This window comes from Falco cherrug, chromosome 5 (genome assembly GCF_023634085.1).
Source record: "Falco cherrug isolate bFalChe1 chromosome 5, bFalChe1.pri, whole genome shotgun sequence".
NCBI classification, from domain to species: Eukaryota; Metazoa; Chordata; class Aves; order Falconiformes; family Falconidae; genus Falco; species Falco cherrug.
The window spans coordinates 70,414,912-70,436,767 of record NC_073701.1 but is presented as its reverse complement, the minus strand read 5'-3'; the positions used below and the strand labels follow the sequence as shown (position 1 = coordinate 70,436,767).

The 21,856-nt window shown below is 49.1% G+C and overlaps 1 protein-coding gene across 1 annotated transcript; it reads left to right on the top strand.

Moving 5' to 3' along the window:
* Positions 1-3,470: 3,470 nt before the first annotated feature.
* Positions 3,471-21,014, top strand: SLC35B4 (solute carrier family 35 member B4). Its single transcript, XM_005439295.4, has 10 exons — positions 3,471-3,637; positions 8,547-8,660; positions 9,691-9,793; positions 11,203-11,252; positions 12,435-12,516; positions 13,946-14,006; positions 14,797-14,906; positions 15,692-15,767; positions 16,735-16,810; positions 17,658-21,014. Exons 1-10 carry the CDS (start codon positions 3,561-3,563, stop codon positions 17,902-17,904), a joined length of 996 nt encoding a protein of 331 aa, XP_005439352.1. The 5' UTR covers positions 3,471-3,560; the 3' UTR covers positions 17,905-21,014.
* The last annotated feature ends 842 nt before the right edge of the window (positions 21,015-21,856 follow it).

The window sequence follows — 21,856 nt, the reverse complement described above, 5'->3', positions numbered from 1 at the left end:
TTTTCTGACATTATTTTGTCATTCATTTTGATATTATAGAATTGATGTGAACTGAATTTTGAATGGATTTACTTTTTATTTTAATGGGAGTTAATTATACTATTAGATCTTAGATCTGTGATCAGCATCACTTCTGAATAACACACCAACCTGCAAACAAGGAGCTTGGCACATTAGTACAGCTTCACAGCTGGGATGAACCGAAAGACAAGTCCAGCAACTACATGTCTAGCCTCACATTGAGGTGACCTGGAAGTTTTTGCAGTGGCATGAGCCCCTGTCCCATAAAAATTAGACCATGAACTCAACAGACTGAGAACTTCCTTCAGCCAGACATTTCATCCCAGAACCCACCTAGTAGTTGTAACATTAAAAAGGATGCTAAGTACTCACTAGCCTGGACAAGTCTGCACTCCCAGAGGTGCCAGGCTACAATGAACAGCTCAAAACACTTGATGAGCTGACGTTTTGGTTTTACTGGTACACTGGAGAAGTTCAAAAGAAGCAATTTGTTCTGTGGCTTAATGCATTTAAGAACCAAGGTGTGGCACATTCATTGTGGCAGAAAAACAGCTTTGACCCCCCCTCCCTTTAAAAAACAAAGAAAGCAAATGAAAGGTGAAGAAGTGAGCACGCAAGGTAGCAAAAGCTTATTAGTGAAGGGAACAGAAAATATCGATCATTCTGACCCATGCAGCAGCTGAGGATGTGGAAGCAGGAAACCCTAGAGACATTACAAAGTGCCAGCAGTCCTAAGCAATCATCTTTCTTTGTCACTAATGAGTCGTGGTGCTTTTTAATAATATATAAACCATTTAAAAGGACTTGATGGGAAGACCGAGGGAAGTCAGTTCAAGCTTTTCTAGCTAGAGCAAGGTCAGAAAACACTGAAATGTTTTGTGAAATGGGGAAACAATCAACTTCTGCCAAATACAGAGCAAGTGCTCAGTAAAACTACTGGGGTTCCCAGGGGGTCTCCCAGACACTCGGACCCCCAAAGCATTATTTTCTGGCAGACCATCCTCCTAGAGGGTACGTCCCAAGCCAGAACTCCAGGAAACATGACAAGGGAGGCCCCAGATCCCTTGGGTGTGTGGTGCTGTTAGCAGAAACCACGGTGTTTCTATCTGCAGGCAAAGCCCACAAGGCACCCAAGAATTCCTGGGTGTCATTGCTATAGTTTCCAGGTGTTCAGCCATCACTCATGTAAGCCCTGAGGGCACATGCTCCAACCACCCTGGGTTTCCAGCCCCCTGGTAAGGAGTCTGGAACCCTAGGATCTCCAGCTTGGAGTCAAAGAGACTAGAAACTCTTGTAGTCATCAAAAGAAATGAGCAATCCTGGCAGTTTCACCCCTTTCATTGGCTGCTTTTAGCAGCAGAGAGGCTGCCAAGGCTGTCACGTTCCCTGAAGAGCTGGAAATCATAAAAAGAAGTGCTTCATTTTTGGACTAACCATAGTTCTTTGCAATGCATTAATGGGATTTCACACTTGCGGTATTCAAAGAAAAAAAAAAAAAAGATGTGGGTCTGATTCAGATCAAAATTTTAATTAGAGTGAAAAATTTCTACAGCATGGAAATCCCACTTTTTGATCACAGAGGGCTTTGACAGATACTCAGCAGGACTCTCCACACACCTTTAACACACTTCACACTGACTGATATGCAGCTATGCTAACAGCAGAAAACATGAATTGCTCCAACTGCAACGATGCAAAAGCACACTCTAGGACAGAGAGATAAGGAGTAACAGGGCAACAATACAATCTGATAGGGACAAGTAAAACTGAAGGTGCCATAGACATGGTATAAAGCCCTGTGGAAACTCCATGCGAGACCGCAGAGCCCACATGTTGGAGCAGGATCCTTGGAGTGGCTGGCTACTTTAATTTATGTTTACCATGACTGACATGACACTGTCTTCATCCTGACAAGAGAAGCTAAAGTACCCAGTCATGAAGGCTGCTGGAAGGCAGCTGTGCAGAGAAGGACCTGGGAGTTCTGGTGGGCAGCAAATTGCCCCTCAGCCAGCAGTGTGCCCTTGGGGCCAAGAAGGCCCACGGGACCCTGAGAGGCACAAGGAGGAGCGTGGCCAGCAGGGCGAGGGAGGGGATCTCCCCCTCTGCTCTGCCCTGGTGAGGCCTCGTCCGGAGTGCTGTGTCCAGTGCTGGGCATCCCAGTTCCAGAGAGACAGGGTGCTGCTGGAGAGGGGCCAGCAGAGGCTGTGGAGATGATGAAGGAACTGCAGCATCTCCCTTCTGAGGAAAGGCTGAGGGAGCTGGGCCTGTTTAGCCTGAAGAAGAGAAGACTGAGAGGCGATCTTATCAGTGTCTACAAACACCTTAAGGGCCAGTGTCAAGAAGATGGAACCACACTTTTCAATGGTGCCCAGCAACAGGACAAGGGGCAATGGACATATATGGCAACACAGGGAGTTCCAGCTGAATATGAGGGAGAACTTCTTTACCTTGAGGGTGACAGAGCATGGGACCAGGCTGCCCAGCGAGGCTGTGGAGTCTCCTTCTCTGGGGACATTCAAAACCCGCCTGGACATGCCTCTGTACGGCCTGCCCTGGGAGAGAGAACCTGCTTTAGCAGGGGCTGGACTAGGTGATCTCCAGAGGCCCCTTCTGACTCTGGCCATTCTGTGTGATTCTGTGTGCAATAAATGTATCACTGCAGATGGTGCTGGTGCAGCACCTCCAGGTGCAGTCTGTCCCCACATCAGTGACCCTCTCACCCAAACGCTCCACCTCCAGCATCGCAGCGCCCTTCTCTCCCAACTTGATGTGGGCAGAGTCATAGCCAGAAGTACCACCTCGTCCATTGCTCTGAACGGGTTATTTTCCCCTCCATAGCCCCCTGTGAAGCAGCAGGCGGCTGCTGGCGCTGTCAGACCCACATGGACCCCAAGCCACCCCACCACCACCATTTGGGCACCTTTTCCTCTCTTCTCCCCTTCCCAGACCCTTCTTGTAGCCCTCATCTCCTTCCAAGCACACAACTGCTTTTCAGACCCGGTTTTGCCGTCTCAGGATCCAGTGTTTCTGACACCATCATGGTGCCATTGACACGGGGCTTGCCTGGGGCCCGGACAGCATGGGAGTACCTCGCAGGAGGCTCCCCCACAGGCCTCAGGGAAGCTCGATTTCAGATCCAAGCGATAATTTCATTATCTAAACCCTAAACGGCAATTAGCGGTGGTGCCTCTGCAGGGAAACTGCGTCTGAGCTACCTCCCACCCGCCTCTTCTCACGCCAGCTCAGCGCCGGCTCCGGCGCCGCCATTACCGCCCCGCCGCGGAACTACAGCCCCCATCATGCCCCGCGGGGCGGGGCTGCCCGAGGCCGGCGGCGGGGGAGGCGCGCGGGCCGACGGGAGCTGTAGTCCCGGCCGTAGGGCCGCGGCGGTGTCGGTGAACGGGCGGCGGGCGGGGAGCGAACTACTGGCACCCGGGAGGAAGCGGGGGCGGAGGGGCCAGGGCTGGGAGCGGGGCCGCGGCCCGGGAGCGGGATGCGGTGGCGGCCCGGGAGGCCGCCTCGCTGCTTGGGGCGATACCATGCACCCGGCCGTGGCAGTGGGGCTGGTGTTCGGCGGCTGCTGCAGCAACGTGGTGTTCCTGGAGCTGCTGGCCAGGTGCGGGGCCGGGGAGAGGCTTTGGGGGCAGAAGGAGGGGTTAGGGGCAGGAATGGGATCGGGGGTCGGGTGAGAGTCCCCGGAGCAAGGGGCCGCGGGGTCCCCCCACCGGCTTCAGCATTTATGAGGGGAGGAAGTGGCAGCGGTGCCCAGGGGTTCTCCAGGAGACTGAGGGCTGGGGGGTGAGGGAGAATTTGGGGTGGTAGTGGGGCTGTCGGGGGGCCCTCGGAGCCTGCCGCCAGCCTGGGGCGGGCCCTTAGGGGGTCTGCGGCCCCGGCAGGGTGGCCGGCCCCCTTCACAGCTTGGGGGGCAGCCGCAGGTCCCAGGGGCTCCTCACCAAGGTGCCAAGAGGAGCCCGGGTGCGCATTGCCGGGGCCCTGGCCTTGTGTCGCCATCTGATGCATTTTGTGGGTTTTTGGGGGGCTGTCCCCCTCGGCTTGGGCCCAGTCTGGTCCTAGCGTGGGTCGCTTTGCTGTCCTGCCCAGGAACTGGGGTTTCCGCGTCTCTGCTGACACAGGGACCACCGCATCAGTCTGGCACTAAAGCATCCCCACCACCTCTGCTCTCTGGTCCCAATGCCTCGCACAAGTAACAGCTGAAACCCCAAGGAGAAAACGTGCAGGAGCTGGCTAGGGGTCCTCGGGGACAGCAGGCAGGGCCGAGGGAACTTCGTCTGTCTGGAAATACGATCTTCAGCGGCGTCACGCGGCTGCAGAGCCAACACAGTGAGGGTGAGGAGTCCCATATGGCACTCGGAGTGAAGGCGAATTGCCAGGCTGCAGAGAGAAGCAGGCTGATGTTTGGGGTATGTCCGAGCACTGCGTCACCTTCGTCGCCTTGATAGAGGAAGGCTGGTATGCCTTGGAAAAGGTGATGGTCTGTTGGTTTTGTTTCCCGAGCTGGTCAGCAAGCTGTGAAGGCAAAAGTGCTAGACCTGACTGGAAAAAAGCAGTAATTGAACTGGGTCTGTGTCTGCAATCATAGTAAGTCAGTGTGGAGCTGCACCCCTTGACTATTCAGTACTATGTTCACTTCAGTCATGCCTAGGCTTTCAAAAATAGTAGTTAAAACCTGTCCTTACTTCCTCCCTATCCATCATCATCCCAGATTGTTAAGAAAGAAAGGAAGCGCAAAAAGAGAGCCTGACTCTGTAAGCGGGCAGTGGGGATATTTGCTTCAAAGTGGGAGGCTAGGATGCAGGTTCCTTAACACAAGGTTGCACAATCACTCAGCAATCACTGGAGAAATCAAGGAGCAGTTCCTGGAGGAAGAGGCCTAGCGTGGTGAGTTGTTTTTCCTCTCTGGGATTGCTCTGACCTCTGCCTTTCCTGCCTGGCTTGTGCTGCAGCATCAGCAAGGGAGGAAGAATGGGCCCCTTTGAGGTGGAGAGAGCTTTGGATCTGGCTTCTTCCATTTGCTTGCTGCTAGGTTCATGTCTCCTCCAGCCAGACCTTAAAATGAAAGAGAGCCATTTGGCCCTATTCAAAGGCTGAATTAGCTGTCTAAACCCCAGAAGGGATTTTGAGCAGCAAATCCCAGAAGTCCAGTTGCAGACATCAAGGAAAAGCTGCTTTTCACACACAAGCTTCTCTTAAGCATTGTCCCTCATCCATTTTAGAAGTTCCACTGTTTCTGTGCCCCGCACTTACCTTGCTCCCCTTTGGTCCCTAAATTGGGGTTACACTGGTTGTTTCTTTGGGTCTTGGTGTTAGTTATGTGGAGGTAAAAGTCCCTTCTGAAGGTAAGGTGAATCTTCCCATAACAAGTGAAGTCTTGCAACAGGATCACAAGAAAAGGCAGTGACCAGACTGACAGTCTGGTGAGGAATAATAATGGTGATCGGAAGAAACTTGCTCAGGATTTATGAGGAAAGTGTAGAGGAATGAGAACTGTTTAGTCTAGAGATGCCCGAGGACAGACAAAAGACTATGAACTGTGGAGAATGGCTGTAGAGAAGAGGAGATAAATTTTATTGCTGGGTTCTGGAGGCAGAACAAGAAATAAAGGGCTTAAATTGCTGTGAAAGGGATGTAAAGCAGGCCAAACCCCCAGGTTTGCTCCCTCTCAGTGTTGCGAAGTGGGCTTGTAAAAGGGAGAGCAGGGAAGCTCCTTGTTAGAGGTTTTTGAGAGCAAGTTAACAATCCCTTGACTGAATAACAGAAGGAGACCTGGACAGGGCAAGAAATGCCATCCAGTTCATCCCATTTCCTCTGCCTGGAGCAACCCAACCTGTTCTGTTAGTGTCCTTTCCTAGTTGACCTGGGGAGGCCTGTCTTTGAGCCGTCATGCCAAAGCTCTGCATGTGATGTACATACAGGCCTGGTTAGAAAGCCTGTGATCTGCTTTTCACCTTCTGAAGCTGTGTCCTTGTGACGTGCCTTCTCTTTAAAAGCAGTTGAGGCTCTGCATGGTAGATACTGACCAGGTTTCTTCCCTGTGTTGTTCAAAATGGGAGGTTGCTCTCCTGCAGGGCCCATTGAAGGAATTCCTTATGAAACGTGGAGTCCTCTGCAGTGATGGGCAGAAATCTTCCTTGAAGTGATTTGGACGTGCTGAACTTAGTCTGAGTGCATCAACATGTCTGAACTGATGTGCAGAAATTGGGTTAGGCTGTGGTCCGCTGACATGACTGAGAGCCCCACTCTGGCTGTTTTATCCCACTGTTTGCTAGGGCTGCTAGAAGCTAACTGCCCAGGCAGCTCCACCCTAGGAGGCAGGGGGACAACTGCATCATAGCGCTTCTTCATTGCTTCTGGAGGACTCTGTATCAGTTGGCTACACCTAAAGCAGATTTTTGGTTGATATATCTAGACTTCTTGTCACTTCTTTCAGGTCTGTTAGCGTGTTAAGATTGTGAATCAAAGCCATGGGCAAATACAGCCTGAGGCGGGGGCTTGTTGTTTGTCTTATCAGTTGACACATAACCCTGTGTCAACACTTTACTGATAATATGAGGTCATATGTAGAGCAAGTGACTGAATGGAAGGATTTGTGAACTGGGAGGAAACAAAGTAATACATGGAAACAGTCTTGGTTTATTCAAAGTTTGCTTTGTATTACCCTACATAGACAACGCTTACAGTCCTTGGAGGCTGGCTTCTGTCTCTGGTTCAGTATCTCTTCCCCCAAGTAACTTTTGAAATTCTTAGCAGGGATTGAAGTCTCGTGAGCAATTAAGCTCTGAAAAATGTGAAAATTGGCAGGTAGGTAAAGGGGAGAGGCTCAGGCTAGTGCCTACCTTGTGGAAAATGCAGGGAGAAGGTGTCCTTTCCAGGTACTGTCTGGTGGCAGCCCATGTGCCAGCTCTGTATTAACCAGAGTGCTGCTGCTGCTTCTGAGAAGTCTGGGGATGGTGGTGTGCGTGTGACAGAAGAGATTTTGGAGACCAGGCCTTTGTCTCTGCTATCCAGTGGACAGCTTGATTATTCCTGTTCTCCAGCGCATCTCTCGGCTTGCATTCTTCAGAATTGTGTCTAGACCCAGCCTCTACCTACTTGTGATGGCATGTTGTGTGAGCAAGCTGCAGGCTTGTGCAGCAGGGTGGGGATCAGGACTCTGCAGCTTACAGCTTCTCCATTAAGTCCTTGACCTCAGTTTCTGTCTTGCACAAGAGAAAGGGGAAGTACTTGCTCAAATTCCTTTGCCTCCTGCTGCAAATAACAGTGAGCTTTCTGATTATCTGACATGTCACGGCCGCCTCTGAGCCCAGAGCTGACTGTGTGCCTCCCAGAAAATCCTCTCCTGCTCCCTGTAAGCTTCTTAGGAAGGAGGCAGGGTCTGCAGCAGGCATGTCAGCTAGGAATGGGTGGGCAGTGTGCAGGGAGTGTTTGTTTAATGTTAGGCTGTTACAGGCTGTCTTGCCCTTGTGTATAATTTCTCTTCCCTCAGAATAAACATACAAGGTTGATTTGCTCCAAGGTGGTGTCATTTGTGCTACAGAAGTAGTGATAACTGCAGTGCCTGGGTCTCTCTGAGGGAACAAAGATGCTCAGCTAGGACAGTCTCTTTCAAGGTCAGACACTGTTTTGTGGCTTTCAATACCTTGTGGAGTTTGAAAACTTCAGTGCAAAGCATGTGTCAGATTAGCAAGCTCCCTGACTTGCCTGACTATCATGTGGCATTTAATGCCACAACCTTTTTGGTCTCCCATGATGAGCTGTTGTAGGTTCCTTCTTGAGCCTACAACCAACCTTTTTTTTTTTTTTTTTTTTTTTTGCTGGCATCCAGCAGACACAGGAGGGCAGAGAGCTAGAGCTTGCTGAGTAAATTGAAAGAGGTCTGAGCTCATGTTCACATGTTCTGGGGGTATAGGAAGAGTTATGGACACTGTGCCTTGCTCTGCAGACACAGACCTGACCTTGGCACTGACCTCATGCAGTGGAAGTAAGGGCTATTGGAAATCCTGTTGCCCTCCTCCTGGGTAGACTCATCATTTCACCTGGCCTCTTAACAAATACAGCAGCTTGTAGGTAGGGAGGGAGCCCTATCAAAACTACCTCCCCATGAGAAAGGGGGAGATCCAGCTTCAGTATGGTTGTTGGTACTTGATGTTGGTGATTCAGATCCTATACCCTGGTGGGATCTTCTACAGACCTGTAAGATGCAACCAATCTCCTCTTTCACTTCCTGACCCAATTCATCACATGGCCCATGATGGGGGTGGCTGCTCAATTCCTCCTTGGAAGTGTTTGAAAAAGGGATTGCTGCACATGTATCCACAAGCGCAGGGATATACCTGCAGGGAGGTGTATAACAAAGGCAACATGAGAACCTGAACAGATGAAGCAGTAAAGCCCCTCCAGGTTGATGCTCACTCTGGAATTATGAGCTGTGAGCCTCTTAGTGCAGCACAATGCAGTGTCTGTTCTCCATGGTGTAGCTCTTATGCTTGTCTTTTCCATGCTTGCAGGCAGTTTCCAGGATGTGGGAACATAGTGACATTCTCCCAGTTCCTATTTATCGCGGTGGAAGGCTTTATCTTCGAAGCCAACTTTGGGAGGAAGAGGCCGGCCATACCAATAAGGTACAGTTGATCTGGCAGCTTTTGCTAGGCACAAATTGACTAGCTATCTCTTATCAAGAAGTGTTTAATAAAGTGGTTTATCCAGTTATCCTGTCTAAATTCCATCCATTCTGCAGCATTTGTGAAGCCACATTGAGAACCTGTCATACCTGATAAAATATGAACTCCTCATTTATTGAGAATTAATAGGAAATTGCTATCAGATATTTCTCTGTCCAAGAAACAGGACAGTATTTTGCATAGTTAAGTCTGCTGTGTTTGGAGAGCTTGCTGTCTCTCTGGGGCTTGGTGCAATGGGCATGGGAGGAAGAGGTTTACTGGAAACCCAGCCAAGTTCACATTTGCATTTCTCCATCAGGGCTGATCTTGTCCTGGCAATAACCTGGCATGTTTGTGGTCTCTTTCCTGGCACTCAGTGGCTGAAGTGAGGAGGTTTTGTGGAGTTCCTTAGCATACTGGCCCATAGCAAAACAGAGAGCTGTGCTGAGTGCTCAGGACAGAGATCCTCATGACAGAAAGCTGAGAGCAAGTTTTGTGCCATTCATGGCTGCATCACAGTGAGGAACGTCAGTTTGTGGAGGCTTTCTAGCTTTGGTGCAGAACCATGGAGGTCTTCAGGCCTGGATTTGAATGGTTTCTCCTTCCACTCAGTACAGTGATGGCTGCTGGCAGAAATTGAATCTCCTCAAATCAAGCCTTGTCTTATGCCAGTGTCCTTAGGAGAGAGGGGTCTGAAGGAAGTCCATGCTAAAAGATCCCAGCTGGGGTATCCTCAGTTCCCCTTTGCTTCTGGGATTAGCACAAGCTGAACCAGAGCAGGTCAACCTGCTTCCTGTTCTAAGGACTTCCCTACTACATCCAAAGTGGATTAATCTTGTTAGTCCTTGTTACAGGCCCAGGAGCTAGGTAAGCTCCTGCTCAGCTTCAGACCTTTCCTTGCATCCCCAGACCTGTTCCCAGGATGTCTCCCAGCATCCCAGGGAAGTACACGCACAGCTGTCAGCTGTTTCTTTTTGTGTTTGTGTTTCAGGAACTATTTCATCATGGTGGCCATGTTCTTCACTGTCAGTGTGGTAAATAACTATGCTCTGAACTTAAATATCGCCATGCCACTGCACATGATCTTCAGATCAGTGAGTACTATCATACCATCCTCTTCCTCCTCGTGTGACATCCCTTCCCATCATCCCTGCAAGCACTGTCCCTGGCACATGAGTTCCACCATCATGTCTTTCCCTGAGGGCACCAAAACCCTGTGCAAATACTAAACTCCAGCTGCCTTTTGGGGAGAGCAACCTTGCTCTGAAAGCTCAGCTCCAGTTCTCACTTTCACAGTGTTGATCATTAAGTTTCAGCTTAATGGGCAGATGGGGAAACTGAGCCTGAAACAGACTTTGTATTTCCAAAGGTGGTAGGGAAGTAACAATATCAAAACCAAACCCAGACTCTGGCTGCCAGCCCTTGATGAACTGAATTGCTGGTCAAAGGGATCCAGCTTTCCCTTCCACCACACAGCTATGCCAAGTGGTTCATGTCCTAGTGTAGGTGTCTTGGTTAAACACCTCAGGTCAGAGAGCATGGATTTGGCCTAGTTCCACCTGCACTGTTACTGCATAGGTCTTTACTTTGGAAAATGCTATTAAAATGCATCTTCACTTATGTGTAGATGAGTGCCAGGCTGAAAGCATCTGTTAAAACCAAAGAAAAGGGAGCTCTAGCTGTTGAGAATAACAAATCGGCTGGATGGCAGCTGTTCTTCCACAACACATCATGGGGTTGAGATACCTTAAGTCAGGAGAGGTTAAAAAGAAGAAAAACAGACAACACTGTAGGACACCTGTCCTGCATTAACCATGAGGTTAAATTCTTGTAAGTTCTTGTATTGCAGCCCTGCAGTCAATCTATGGAGCCATACTCCTGTTCCCAATTTGAAACAAGGTGATTTGGCCACATTCTGGTCTGTAGCACACGTTGACTGTCAGGAATTGGGCAAAAAAAGGGGGAGGCCTGCTACTGCTACTGGCTAGAAGATCCTAGTAACCTGTTTGCCCCAGCATCCTTGTTCCCAAGCCACGCAGCTCAACTTCTCCTCTCCTTCTAGCTGAAGTGAGACTGATAGAATTATAGAATCATTTAGTTTGGAAAAGACCTTTAAGATCATTGAGTCCAACTGCAAACCTAACACTGCCAAGTCCAGCACTAAACCATGTCCCTGCGTGCCACATCTACATGTCTTTTAAATCCCTCCAGGGATGGTGACTCAACCAGTTTCCTGGGCAGCCTGTTCCAATGCTTGACAACCCTTCCAGTGAAGAAATTTTTCCTAATATCCAATCTAAACCTCCCCTGGTGCAACTTTAGGCCGTTTCCTCTCATCCCCACCCTGTCAGTCTCCCTGATCCTGTTCTGGTATTTCTGTTGGTGTTTTGGCATTAGTTGTATTAAATTTGTGACGTTTCTCTGGGGCAGACATCCCAGTCTGGGGAATTTTGTCATGCTGACCTTCTATTTTTGTTTTAATCCTTGCTATCTTCTTTCCCAGGGTTCTCTCATAGCAAGCATGGCTTTAGGTATCATCATTTTGAAGAAAAGGTAAATCACAAACCTTTTTCTTATATCATCAGGGAGTGCTCTGCCACTGACTTAATCCTGACTGGTGTTTAGTGCCTTCCCCTTTCCTCTTAAATATTCTTGTTTTACTAATAGAGAAACTGAGACACAGAGGTGTGCCTGGACTAGAGGCTGGAAGACTTCCCTCTTCTGCATTTCCACCACCCCTCTCTCCTTCATTTAAGGCAACCATGGACTGAAAAGCCATGACTTCAGCCTTCTGTGTTTGCTCTTTTCTTTCCTGCAAGGCCAGTACTGACTGCTCCTGATGGATGGTTGTACTGGATCTGGCTGGAATGGAGTTCACTTTCTTCATAGCAGCCCATATGGTATTGTGTTTGCTATTTGTGGCAAAAACAGCAGTGATAGCACACTGAAGTTTTGGCTGTCGCTGCACAGTGCTTACACAGTGTCAAGGCTCTCTGTTTTTCCTACTCTGCCCCTCAGCAAGTAGGCTGGGGGTGGACAAGAAGCTGAGAGGGGATACAGTTGGGACAACTGACCCAAAATAGCCAAAGGGGTATTCTGTGCCATCTAATGGCATGCACTGCCATAGAAACCAGGGTAGAAAAAGAAAGGGGTTGGGTGGAGGTGGCTTCCAAGGTGGCCATACTTATGGGAGGTGGTGAGTGATTGCTTTTGCCTTGTTTTTGTGAGTTCCCCCCTGCCCCCCTGCCTTAAACTCTTTAGTTCAACCCACAGGTTTTCTCATTCTTGCTCGTCTAGTTCCGTTCCCATCCCGCGAGGCTGGGGGGATGGGCAGGTGGCTGTGTAGGTGCTTGGCTGCTGGCTGGGGTCAACTCACCACAGTGGGCAAAGACGTCAGGACTGGAGGGTCCTCCTGGCTGCTTGGGGTCTGGCTGTTGGACCAGTGTGGACACATCCCCTGTCACTCCATCACTATGCAGAGATCTGCGCTGGCTTTGATCTGAGAGGGATCCTTTGCCACAGGCAAGGAGATCTTGGTCCAAATGCTTCTTTTTTGTTGCAGTTGGATTAAGTTGGCCTTCCCTCCCAGCAATGTCCAGCGTTAGGTAATGGGTATGTGCCCATTACCCCCAGGTTCACACTGGTGTGACGGAGCAAAATGGAATGCAAGGGAGCAGGAGATGAACAGCTTGGGGGTGGGCTGGGTCACTGACATTTCTCTTCTCCCCCATGCAGATACAGTGTATCTAAATACACGTCCATAGCTCTGGTGTCCCTGGGGATCTTCACCTGCACTTTCATGTCTGCAAAGCAAGTGGTAAGGGTTGGAAAGGGCCTGAGGTCATAGCTGTGAACCTTATTGACAGGAGGAGCTGCTGTCAGCACCTTCATCAGTAATTCCCTTTGCCTGACTATTAATGGAAAGAAAAAATGTATCCTAGATCCAGATCTGCTCCCTGAAATCTCTTATTCCTGGTCTTATTTTTCTGTGGTTTGGAGGGAAGGGATGCACACCCATCCATGTGGTTTAACTTAATTACAGATGCCTTTAAACCTGTTAAGGTTGCTTTTTTGCTGAGAATAAGCCCTTTTTTTTTTTTTTTTTTTGCCACAGAGCTAACAACTAGAAGCTGTTTTCTCTTGCCCTTACTGTGATGTATTGCAGTTAGGAGCAGGTGAATCTTAAACAAAACTCAAGTTTTTTTTATCTTAAGTCTTTGCTCTTTTTATCCCAGAAAAGATTGTCAGCTTTCAGGCTAGGTTTTTCCTGACCTGTTGTCATCCAATGTGACTTTCTGTGATCCTTGAAATAAAGTGCATGTATTTGGAGAACAGGAGGGAGTAAAGAAAATCCATGTGTATCACCACTTTGTGCTTTTCCTGGGTCAGTACCCATACCCACAGCCTGATCTTGTCAGATGAAGACAGAAACACGGCATAAAGTCGTGGTCAGGTGAAAACTAGTTGCACTTAATCCAGCTCTGAGAGGTTAGGAAATTAAACGGGGCTGTCAAACATCCAAGTCGCCCATCATTTAGTAGCTTTTTATACTTTCGGAATCTGTCTGAGGAAGGTCTGGGCTATGCAGCCTTGCTCTGTATTAATCCAGATAAACTCTCAGCAGGCATGGGGGGTTGATATAGTACAGACAGTTGTAGCAAAGGTGAGTAATCTAATTTGCTCTAAACCACAGTGAAAGACAGTTGAGCCAACTCATGCTACCTAGAGTTTTACCCTTGACTAACAGCATCTACAGGCCTGGTTTCCTCAATGTCTTGACCACAAGCCAGAGCCCTGGTTTTAGTACCTGACAGGGGCTTGGCCAGAGCCCTTGTTCTTTCCTGCACACTCACCTGTGAGATGGGTACGGAGGAGCCTGCTGACGGGCTGTCTTTGAGAGCTTTTTAAGTGGCATTGATTATTTTTGTGGTTGAAGAGTTTGGTGTCTCACCAAGCCAGGGCATTTCTTTTAGACAAACTACTTTCTTGATCAGACATTTACACTTTTTTGCACTTTTTGCTGAAATCTAGTGTGTTCCCTGAAGCAGAGTGGAAAGCAACTGTAATTCCTACCACCTCTGTTCAGCTAGGGAAGCAACTCTGGAGAATGTGAGACTTTGGGCAGTCTTTGCTTTATGGGCTTGCTTGGAACACAACACACAAACCAAGAGGGAGGTACAGGCAGGTCCAAATTAGCTGCAGGGACACGTAGCTCATGGTGACTGTGTTGTGTCTCCCTCCACCAGGCATCTGACTCCAGCTTAAATGAAGAGGATGGACTCCAGGTTTTCTTGTGGTGGCTGCTAGGTACGTGAGTGCCACATTTCCAGCTGACTTTGCTGGGATACTGGCAAGACTTGGCTCTTTGACATTCTTGGCCATGTGGGTTGTACAAAGCAGACTGTGGTGGGAGTCCCTGTGCTGAAGTTAAGTTGTGCTGAGCATCTGTTGGATGTTGATTTGTGAAGAATGGGGTTTTGTGGCACTTATTAGCAGCTTTGAGCAAGGAGACATTCTTCATTTGGCCAGAAGGTTAAATACAGCACCTAAGGGGTTTCTGCAAGGTAGTGGCTTGGTGACAGAATGAGACTGCAGTCATGCACATTTTCAGATATCTTCTTGATTTCTCTTTGCAAAAGCAGCCCTGCCTGCTATGGGATGGTGGGATATACTGCAGAGAGGGAGAAGGGCTGTAACTGGTTCAGGTGATCATTCAGCACAATATTTCATGGAGGAGTCTTCAAAGTCTGGCACTTGAGTCTGTTTTTGTACCTCCAGCCTAGGTCTGTTGGTGGCTTTTTGGGGAATGTGGGACTGATACATTGTCAGTAGCAGCAAATGACTCTGTCCCTGGTATCCCACCAACTCTGTTTGCCAGGGCTGAGTCTCTTTTTATGAGGTGTTCTTTTCAGAAGTCTCTTGGCGTCTTAGCCTTTGTAATAAGATACCTGTGTCCCCAAGACCATTATCAGTTTTCTTACCAAGCCTGGATGTTTTACCTTTTATCACTGAAATCTGAATTGTGTGAGTCTTTAAGCTGGTTGACTTGAGCTATGCCATGCTTGAGCAGTGTTGCAAGGCTGTGCTTCTGTTCCAGGTATTGCTGCACTCACCTTCGCCCTCCTCATGTCTGCCAGGATGGGGATTTTCCAGGAGATGCTGTACAAGCAGTTTGGGAAGCACTCCAAAGAGGCCCTTTTTTACAATGTAAGCCACTGTCTCTTTTTCTGTTGCTTTTACTGGGCTGATAGAACTGCTAAGAGTGTCCCGTCCCCTCCTACCCTGTACTCTGCACAAATCCAAAGGATCACACACTGCGAGGCTGGAGCAGTGAAGAGTGTGCTCTCATCCATATCATAGAATCACAGAATGGTTTGGGTTGGAAGGGACCTTAAAGATCATCTAGTTCCAGCCCCCTGCCAGGGGCACAGACACCTGGACCTACCCTGCAGCCCCTGACCTGCACATTATCTATGCTGTAAACCCTCAATTTTTTCCAGAAGACTGTCTCATCTTCAGTTCTCAAGCTCCTTGGGAGGAAAGAGTCTGATCAAGCTCAGGATAGTCCATCTATATATATAGTAATGTATATATATTGTATTATAGAATCATAGAATGATAGGATGGTTTAGGTTGGAAGAGACCTTAAAGACCATCTAGTTCCAGCCCCCTGCCAGGGGCAGGGACACCTTCCACCAGCCCAGGTTGCTCCCAGCCCCGTCCAGCCTGGCCTTGAGCACCCCCAGGGATGGGGCAGCCACAGCTTCTCTGGGCAGCCTCTGCCAGCGCCTCACCACCCTCATAGTAAAGAGTTTCTTCCTAATATCTAATCTAACTCTGTCCTTTTTCAGCCTAAAAGCATTCCCCCTTGTCCTGTTGCTACAGGCCCCACTAAAAAGTCTGTCCACACATGTGTGAGGCTGATTTCCCAGAATGAGAAGTGGGTGTGTTCACATAATCTGTTAACATCAAGTCTTTACTTTTCTCTCCAGCATGCATTACCACTCCCTGGATTTCTCCTCCTTGCCCCAAACATCTACCAGCATGCAGTCCTCTTCAGCCAGTCTGGTAAGTGTTGCACAGATGGATCCTTGCTCTCGTACCTTTCTGTCCTCTGGAATATGCCGTAGGAATCTTTCAGTCTAGCAGCTGTGTACGTCAGACTGTTGTCTTGGGATATTCAAGCCCTTTGAATTTTCAAGTTTGATAGGAAGCCAAAAAAACCCCTCACTGTCTTGAGTACATTGTCCAGCTTTTTCCCTGTGGTGGGCCAAATGCCAGCAGGCTTGGAGAAGTGGTGATTGCTGGCTGCTGAGAGCCTGGCCATGGGCAGCTGAACATTCAGCTGGTGCCACAGCATCTCACAAAGCTAAGCCATGAGTTACTGTCTGGATCACTGTGAGTAAAGCCCAAGCTTCTCACTAATGCATATGCATACACCTGTTGGGTCCAGCCAGATTGTGCATCTGTCCACCTTGAGCTATACATCTGCTTAAGTTTTAATAGTAAAATTCAGGCTTTTCAGTGCCAGCAAGCTTCCTATATCCCCGATCTTGAAACTGCGTGGATCTTTGCTGAGTAGGTTTGCTGGTTCTCTAATCTCCTCTGGGTAGGGGGATTGTTTGCATGTGTAGATTGCTTTAACCTGTTCATTAATATCATTGCAAAATATTTCTATCTCAATTAATAATAGGGCAGCCCTGACACAAGAAAGCAAGACAGAGCTTTTCTTTTAATGTCTTTTTCCTTAGCTTACTTCTTCCTCCATCTTCCTTTCTTCCCTACAGAAGTCCAAGCAGAAACATCTGCAAACTCTCTTGTATTTGTCATTTACCACAGTAAGAAGAAGAAAACTGTCCATTTAGAGCAAAATGAAAATGTGCCCACATCTCAGTGCCTAATGCAGCAATGGCCTGCTGAAGTTGCAGTGTATCCCAGATCATGGTCAATCCTGGGCAGGAGAGAGACACCTCTCCTTGCATCATCTTTAAGCAGTAGCAGGGCAGTGACCTTGCTCTGTCCTTTCTCCCCACAGAGCTGTTCCAGGTCCCAGTGATCGGCCTGACCCTGCCAATCATGTGGTTCTACCTCCTCATGAATGTTGTCACTCAGTATCCTTTCAAAGCTCAGTAGAGACATGCCACAGAGGTGGCAGTGGGGTGGGAGAGGAGGAATGGAGTGGGGGTGCTGAGTCCATCGAGTCTTTTCTGCATTTGGGAGGTATTTGTGTAATTTGGAAAATAGAGTGGAATTTAACCTGGAGCTTACAATTTTTCCAGTGTGGCCAAAATCTGCCACCACCTCCCCAGGCACAGGCTGGCTGGTATAAACTCACAGCAGTTTTGCTAGCCAGCTCTGGTTAGAAGGGACCGGTCGGGAGCTATTTGTAATATATCAATGTGTAGAGTCTTCCAGGCAGAGATGAGAGGTCTGAAGTCTGACGAAGCTGAGATGCCCTCAAGAAAAGGACCCTTCTGTCCAAGTCCCTCTTACCATTTTCCTCTCACTGTTGAGAGCACTGTGCCCTGTTGCTGCTCATGCTTTTCCATGAAACCCCCTTGTTTAATCTGACTTTCCCATGCCCCCTTGGAGGGGAAAGTGGACTTCTGCTGGGTATAGATGGAGAAGTCTGATTTTAGCTTCCCTTGGCTCCATGGCAGGGGCTGTAAACCCTGCATGCCATTAACCTTTTGCCAACGCATCAGCCCCAGCTGCTGTAGTGACATAGTTTTGCTGTCCCAGAGGAGGGTTGGGGGGAGTCTGGGAGATTTGGGATGTCCCTGGGGTTTGTAGTGAAGATGTTCATAGCTGTAGAAATGCTGATCTGAGGAGAAGGGAATTTTATTCCCTCTGTAACCAGACTGGGGCTATCCATTGCCTAGTCTTTTTCATTCCTGAAGGTTTTCCCAGGTGTCCTCCCTCTTCAGCCCTAATGTCCCCTTACCTCTGCCCACCCAGATATGTCTGCATCCGAGGTGTTTTCATCCTCACCACAGAGTGCACCTCCCTCACTGTCACACTGGTGGTGACACTGCGCAAGTTCGTCAGCCTCATCTTCTCCATCCTCTACTTTCACAACCCCTTTACAGCCTGGCATTGGCTGGGCACCGCCTTTGTCTTTGTAGGGACTCTCATGTACACGGAGGTGTGGAACAGCCTCGGGCCCTTCCTGGCCCGCTGGAGGAAGAGGCCAAAGGAGGACTAACAGCCGAGGACACTGCAGGGACCTTTTTATTGTTTTATAGAGCAGAGCAGCAGGGAATCCCCCAGAGGGAGGTTGTTTTAATAACACAGGGGAGGTGTTCGCTGTGCCAAGCCTCCTGGGGAAATGTGGAGCCTCCACTGGGAACCTCTCTGAAATGGATCATGGAGAGGCGATACCGTTATTTTTGCAAGGTTGCATTTTTTTATGCAAGCCCTTTTTCTTCCAACATTTCTCCCTGTTTTTTTCATTTGAATAACCCTTTTAAAGTGATGTAAAAGCTGAACCAGTTCTCTGTTAGGAGCCCAACCTTGTTGTGGTGCTGTTGTCTGCTCCTCCTGGCTTTGGTGAGCTGGACCCTGAGCCTGTTTGGTGCCGTCCTTTAATGTCCAGGTGGCCATTGCAGGTGGCTGAGCCCTGGCGAGCGGCTGTTTGTGCAGCAGGTTGTTACTTACACTGGGAATGTCAGGCCTGGCTGTTAACCTGAGCCCTTGTTGCCTGATCCTACCACTTGTGCTGGGAGGGTGTTGGATACACTTGTGGCTTAGAGCCTTCTAGTCTGCCCAGTAGATCCTCCGCTGGGGATTGGTTAAGGGGGCTTATTTCCAAGCCACCAAGCCTCCCTACCAGTAGCAGGGCCTAGTTGGGAGCCTGAGGAAACCAAAAAAGGGTGATGCTAAGGGGTCAAAGTGCCACTGTGTCACCTTCACAACCTTCTCAGAGAGACAGTGAAGGGCTGTTGAGGCTTTGCTGAGTCCTCAGATGTTGCCCTGATACTTCACCAGCTGGAGGGTATCGTGGGTTCTTCCTGCTTTGGTTAGATCCCCAGCGCAAGACACTTTTCAGTTGCTTCCTACTTTTTCCCTCATCTCGAGCATGTTTGGTGGGCTTCGTTACCAGCAAGTTGGCTGTGACGGACTGCGCTGAGCTCCTAGTGCACCTGTGGTCCCCTGGCCTCCAGCCCAACCTCAGGGTTCAAATGATGCCAAGAATCTCAAGAAGGGCCAGTACAGCTGAGCTGCTGGGAGGGACTGGTTTTACTGTCCCTTCACCCATTTCTTTTCTTCTCCCACCCCTTGGCATCAGATTTGCTCATGGCATTTCTGTCAGTGTCCCTTAGTTTCACCCCTCCGCTGGGGCCAGAGTGGGCTGCAGGAGCTCTGGGTGTGTGCCCCCATGTGTGCAGGCAATGTGTGTCCCACAGCAAGATGAGGAGCAGCAGTCACAGCTCTTCTAGGAGCTGCTCAGTGTTGAGCAGAGCAAGGGTTAGTGCGCAGCCTTGTCTTGGTCTTGGAGCAGCAGGGAGCACTGTTTTGTGTTGCCTCCGTTTTCCTGGAGCACCTTGTTTGCATCATCATGATACTGTCCCTGCTCAGCCTTGATAATTAAGGCATCCAGCAATGTCAACCTGATTCACATCAGGCTTGGCCAGGTAAGGACTGTACTCAATTATTCCTGTACCCAATGTCCCAATGGCTTCCAGCCTTGGTATTTACAACCCCTCCAGCATTAAAGCTGTGCTTGTGGTGGGTTAACCCCAGCTGGCAGCGAAGCACCACATGGCTGCTCGCTCACTGTCCCCTGCAGTGAGTGGGTAGGTAGAGCAAATCCAAGAAAATTTGTGAGTAGAGGTAAAGATGGTTTAATAGCAATGGAAAGAGGAAGGGAAAAAAACCCCAAGTGATGCAAAGGCAACCACTCGCCATCTCCCACTGTTAGACCTGTGCCCAGCTAGTCCCTGAGCATGTTTGCCATTCCAAAAACCTCCCCTCTGTTTTGAGTGCTGATTTTAACTATTGGCTGTCTTGGATATGCCCCTTCCCAGCTTCTCACCCACCCATGGTCTAATCATTGGTGGGGAGCAGACTGGGAAAAAAGGGAAAGCCTTGATGCTGTGCAAGTGCTGAAACTCTGGTGTGTTGTCAGCACTGTTTTAGCCACAAATCCAAAACCGGGGGGCTGCTATGGAAAATGTTAACTCCATCCTAGCCAGGGCCAGTATGATGCCAATGGGACCTGCAGCTCACTCCTTCCTGATATGCTGAAGGTTTGGGTCTTTTCCTTCTGGTTTTGATTTTCCCTGAGCCTGAAAACCCTCTTGTATTTTGAATGTCAGACATGGGATGTTTCCCAGGATTTTGTAGGTGGGGAGACTTTCCCAACAGCTGCCCTAGCACCTAGTGCAGGTCAGCTCTCACTTCCAGCTGTTTGCGCAGGCTCCAGGAAGTACCCAGAGAGAGGTAAAACATTTATCCCTCATCTTGGTCTTCAAAGCTATTTACACAGAGCTTCAGCTGAGACAGGGAGGTAGAGGAAGGCAACAACAAATTCAACGCAAAAGCGTCAGGGACACCGAGTAACTGGTGGGGTTCATCAAAATTTAAAACAGATGAGTCTTAATGCCAGGCTTAAGGTAGAAGCCACACTCGTGGGTGGGCTGCAGGAGCTGTAACGCGGTGGTTGCTGTAGGCTGGGCTGGGGATTTAGAAGAGCAATAGCTGTGCGGGTGCCTGAGTGAGTGTAACATACTGTACATAGACTACTTGCTAGGTTGCTCTTTGTATCAAGGAAGTTGCATGTTGTCTCCAGTTTCTGTGTGATGCTGGTAGGTTTGAGGATGTTTGGATTTCTCTTTTTTTTTTTTTAAACTGTGTTCTGTACTTGGTCTTCACTTGAACCAGGTGTCAACGATGGGCTATTATTTGTTGTTGTCAGGGGTATTTTTTTAACTTTACAGTGTGATCTGTGTGTTTCTGAATATTTATAGTTGTTACAGTATTGCAGAAGTGGCAGCAATTCCCTTCCTGCTCTAGGAGAGCGGGTGAGCTTGCCTAGTTGTGAGATGGAGGCAAGGTCCATGCCAAAACTAGTATTTGAATCCAGGGCTGCCCACCAAAATGGGGCTACTGATTTGTTTGGTTTTAATGTTTGCTGTAGAGATGATAGCACAGATTTTTTAGCAGAGGCTGGAAAAGTGGGTGAGGCAAAATACTTTTTGATCAGTGCTCTGGATTTGCAGAGCTTTTGGGTTGTCTGGTTGGGTTTAGGGTGGTATTTTTGTTGTTTGGTTTTTTTTTTTTTAACTAAAATAAATATGTATCCTCTTCAGAGTATGTTGGTCTTGTTTCTCCTTTCACACTTTGCTACTGGTAATCAGCTGCTGGTGACTGGAAAGTTAATGGGGCTCTGAAATGAACACACACCTTCTCCTGCCTTTAACATGAGAGAAGGTAGGAAAGACTCAGCCTTCCTGGGGTTTGAGGGACAGACCCAACCATCTCCCTCCCCTGCCTCCGCTGAAACACCTGGCAGCACTGCAGAGCCCCCCCTTGAATGCCAGCACCCCCAGTTCTCACCAGCCGTGCTGGCTGGGGTAACCAGGGGACTGGAGCCAAAGCTCCTGTAGGCCTTGGTGATACTGCCAAGCAACGCTAGGCTCTCCTACCCAGACAGCGTGTGCCCGGCTGCTGTGCTGCAGCCCAGGTTATCCTCTGCTGCCGTGAAGTGAGAAGCTGCTTTCCTCAGATCCCACGTGCTCCTCTTCTCCTCATTCACAGTGGCAGATGGCGAGCGCACGAGGCACATGCAGCTAAAGCAACAATAAGCTGCAGGCCTGCAGTGCTGGCACACTCACTGGGGTGGCTGTTTCCCTCTCTTTCTGCAGCACTAAGCCAGGACCACCTGCCTTGTCCCGCCCTCTCAGCTGTAGTTCCTACTAAAGGGGTATTGAACCACAGCCTGGGGGGATGTGGGAGGTGTAGGAAGGCAAGAGAAGTGAAGGCTGGCCTAGGAGAGGCTCCTCTTTAGTTGCACTTATAATAAATGATGCCAAGTAACATGCTGCAGATGGTCTCTAATTGCACCCAGGTGGGTAAGTTGGGCAGCCAAGGTACCCGACAGCACCCACAGGGGTTGGGGGCCTGGCCTAGAGCAGTGGTCTGAGCGTGAAGCAGTT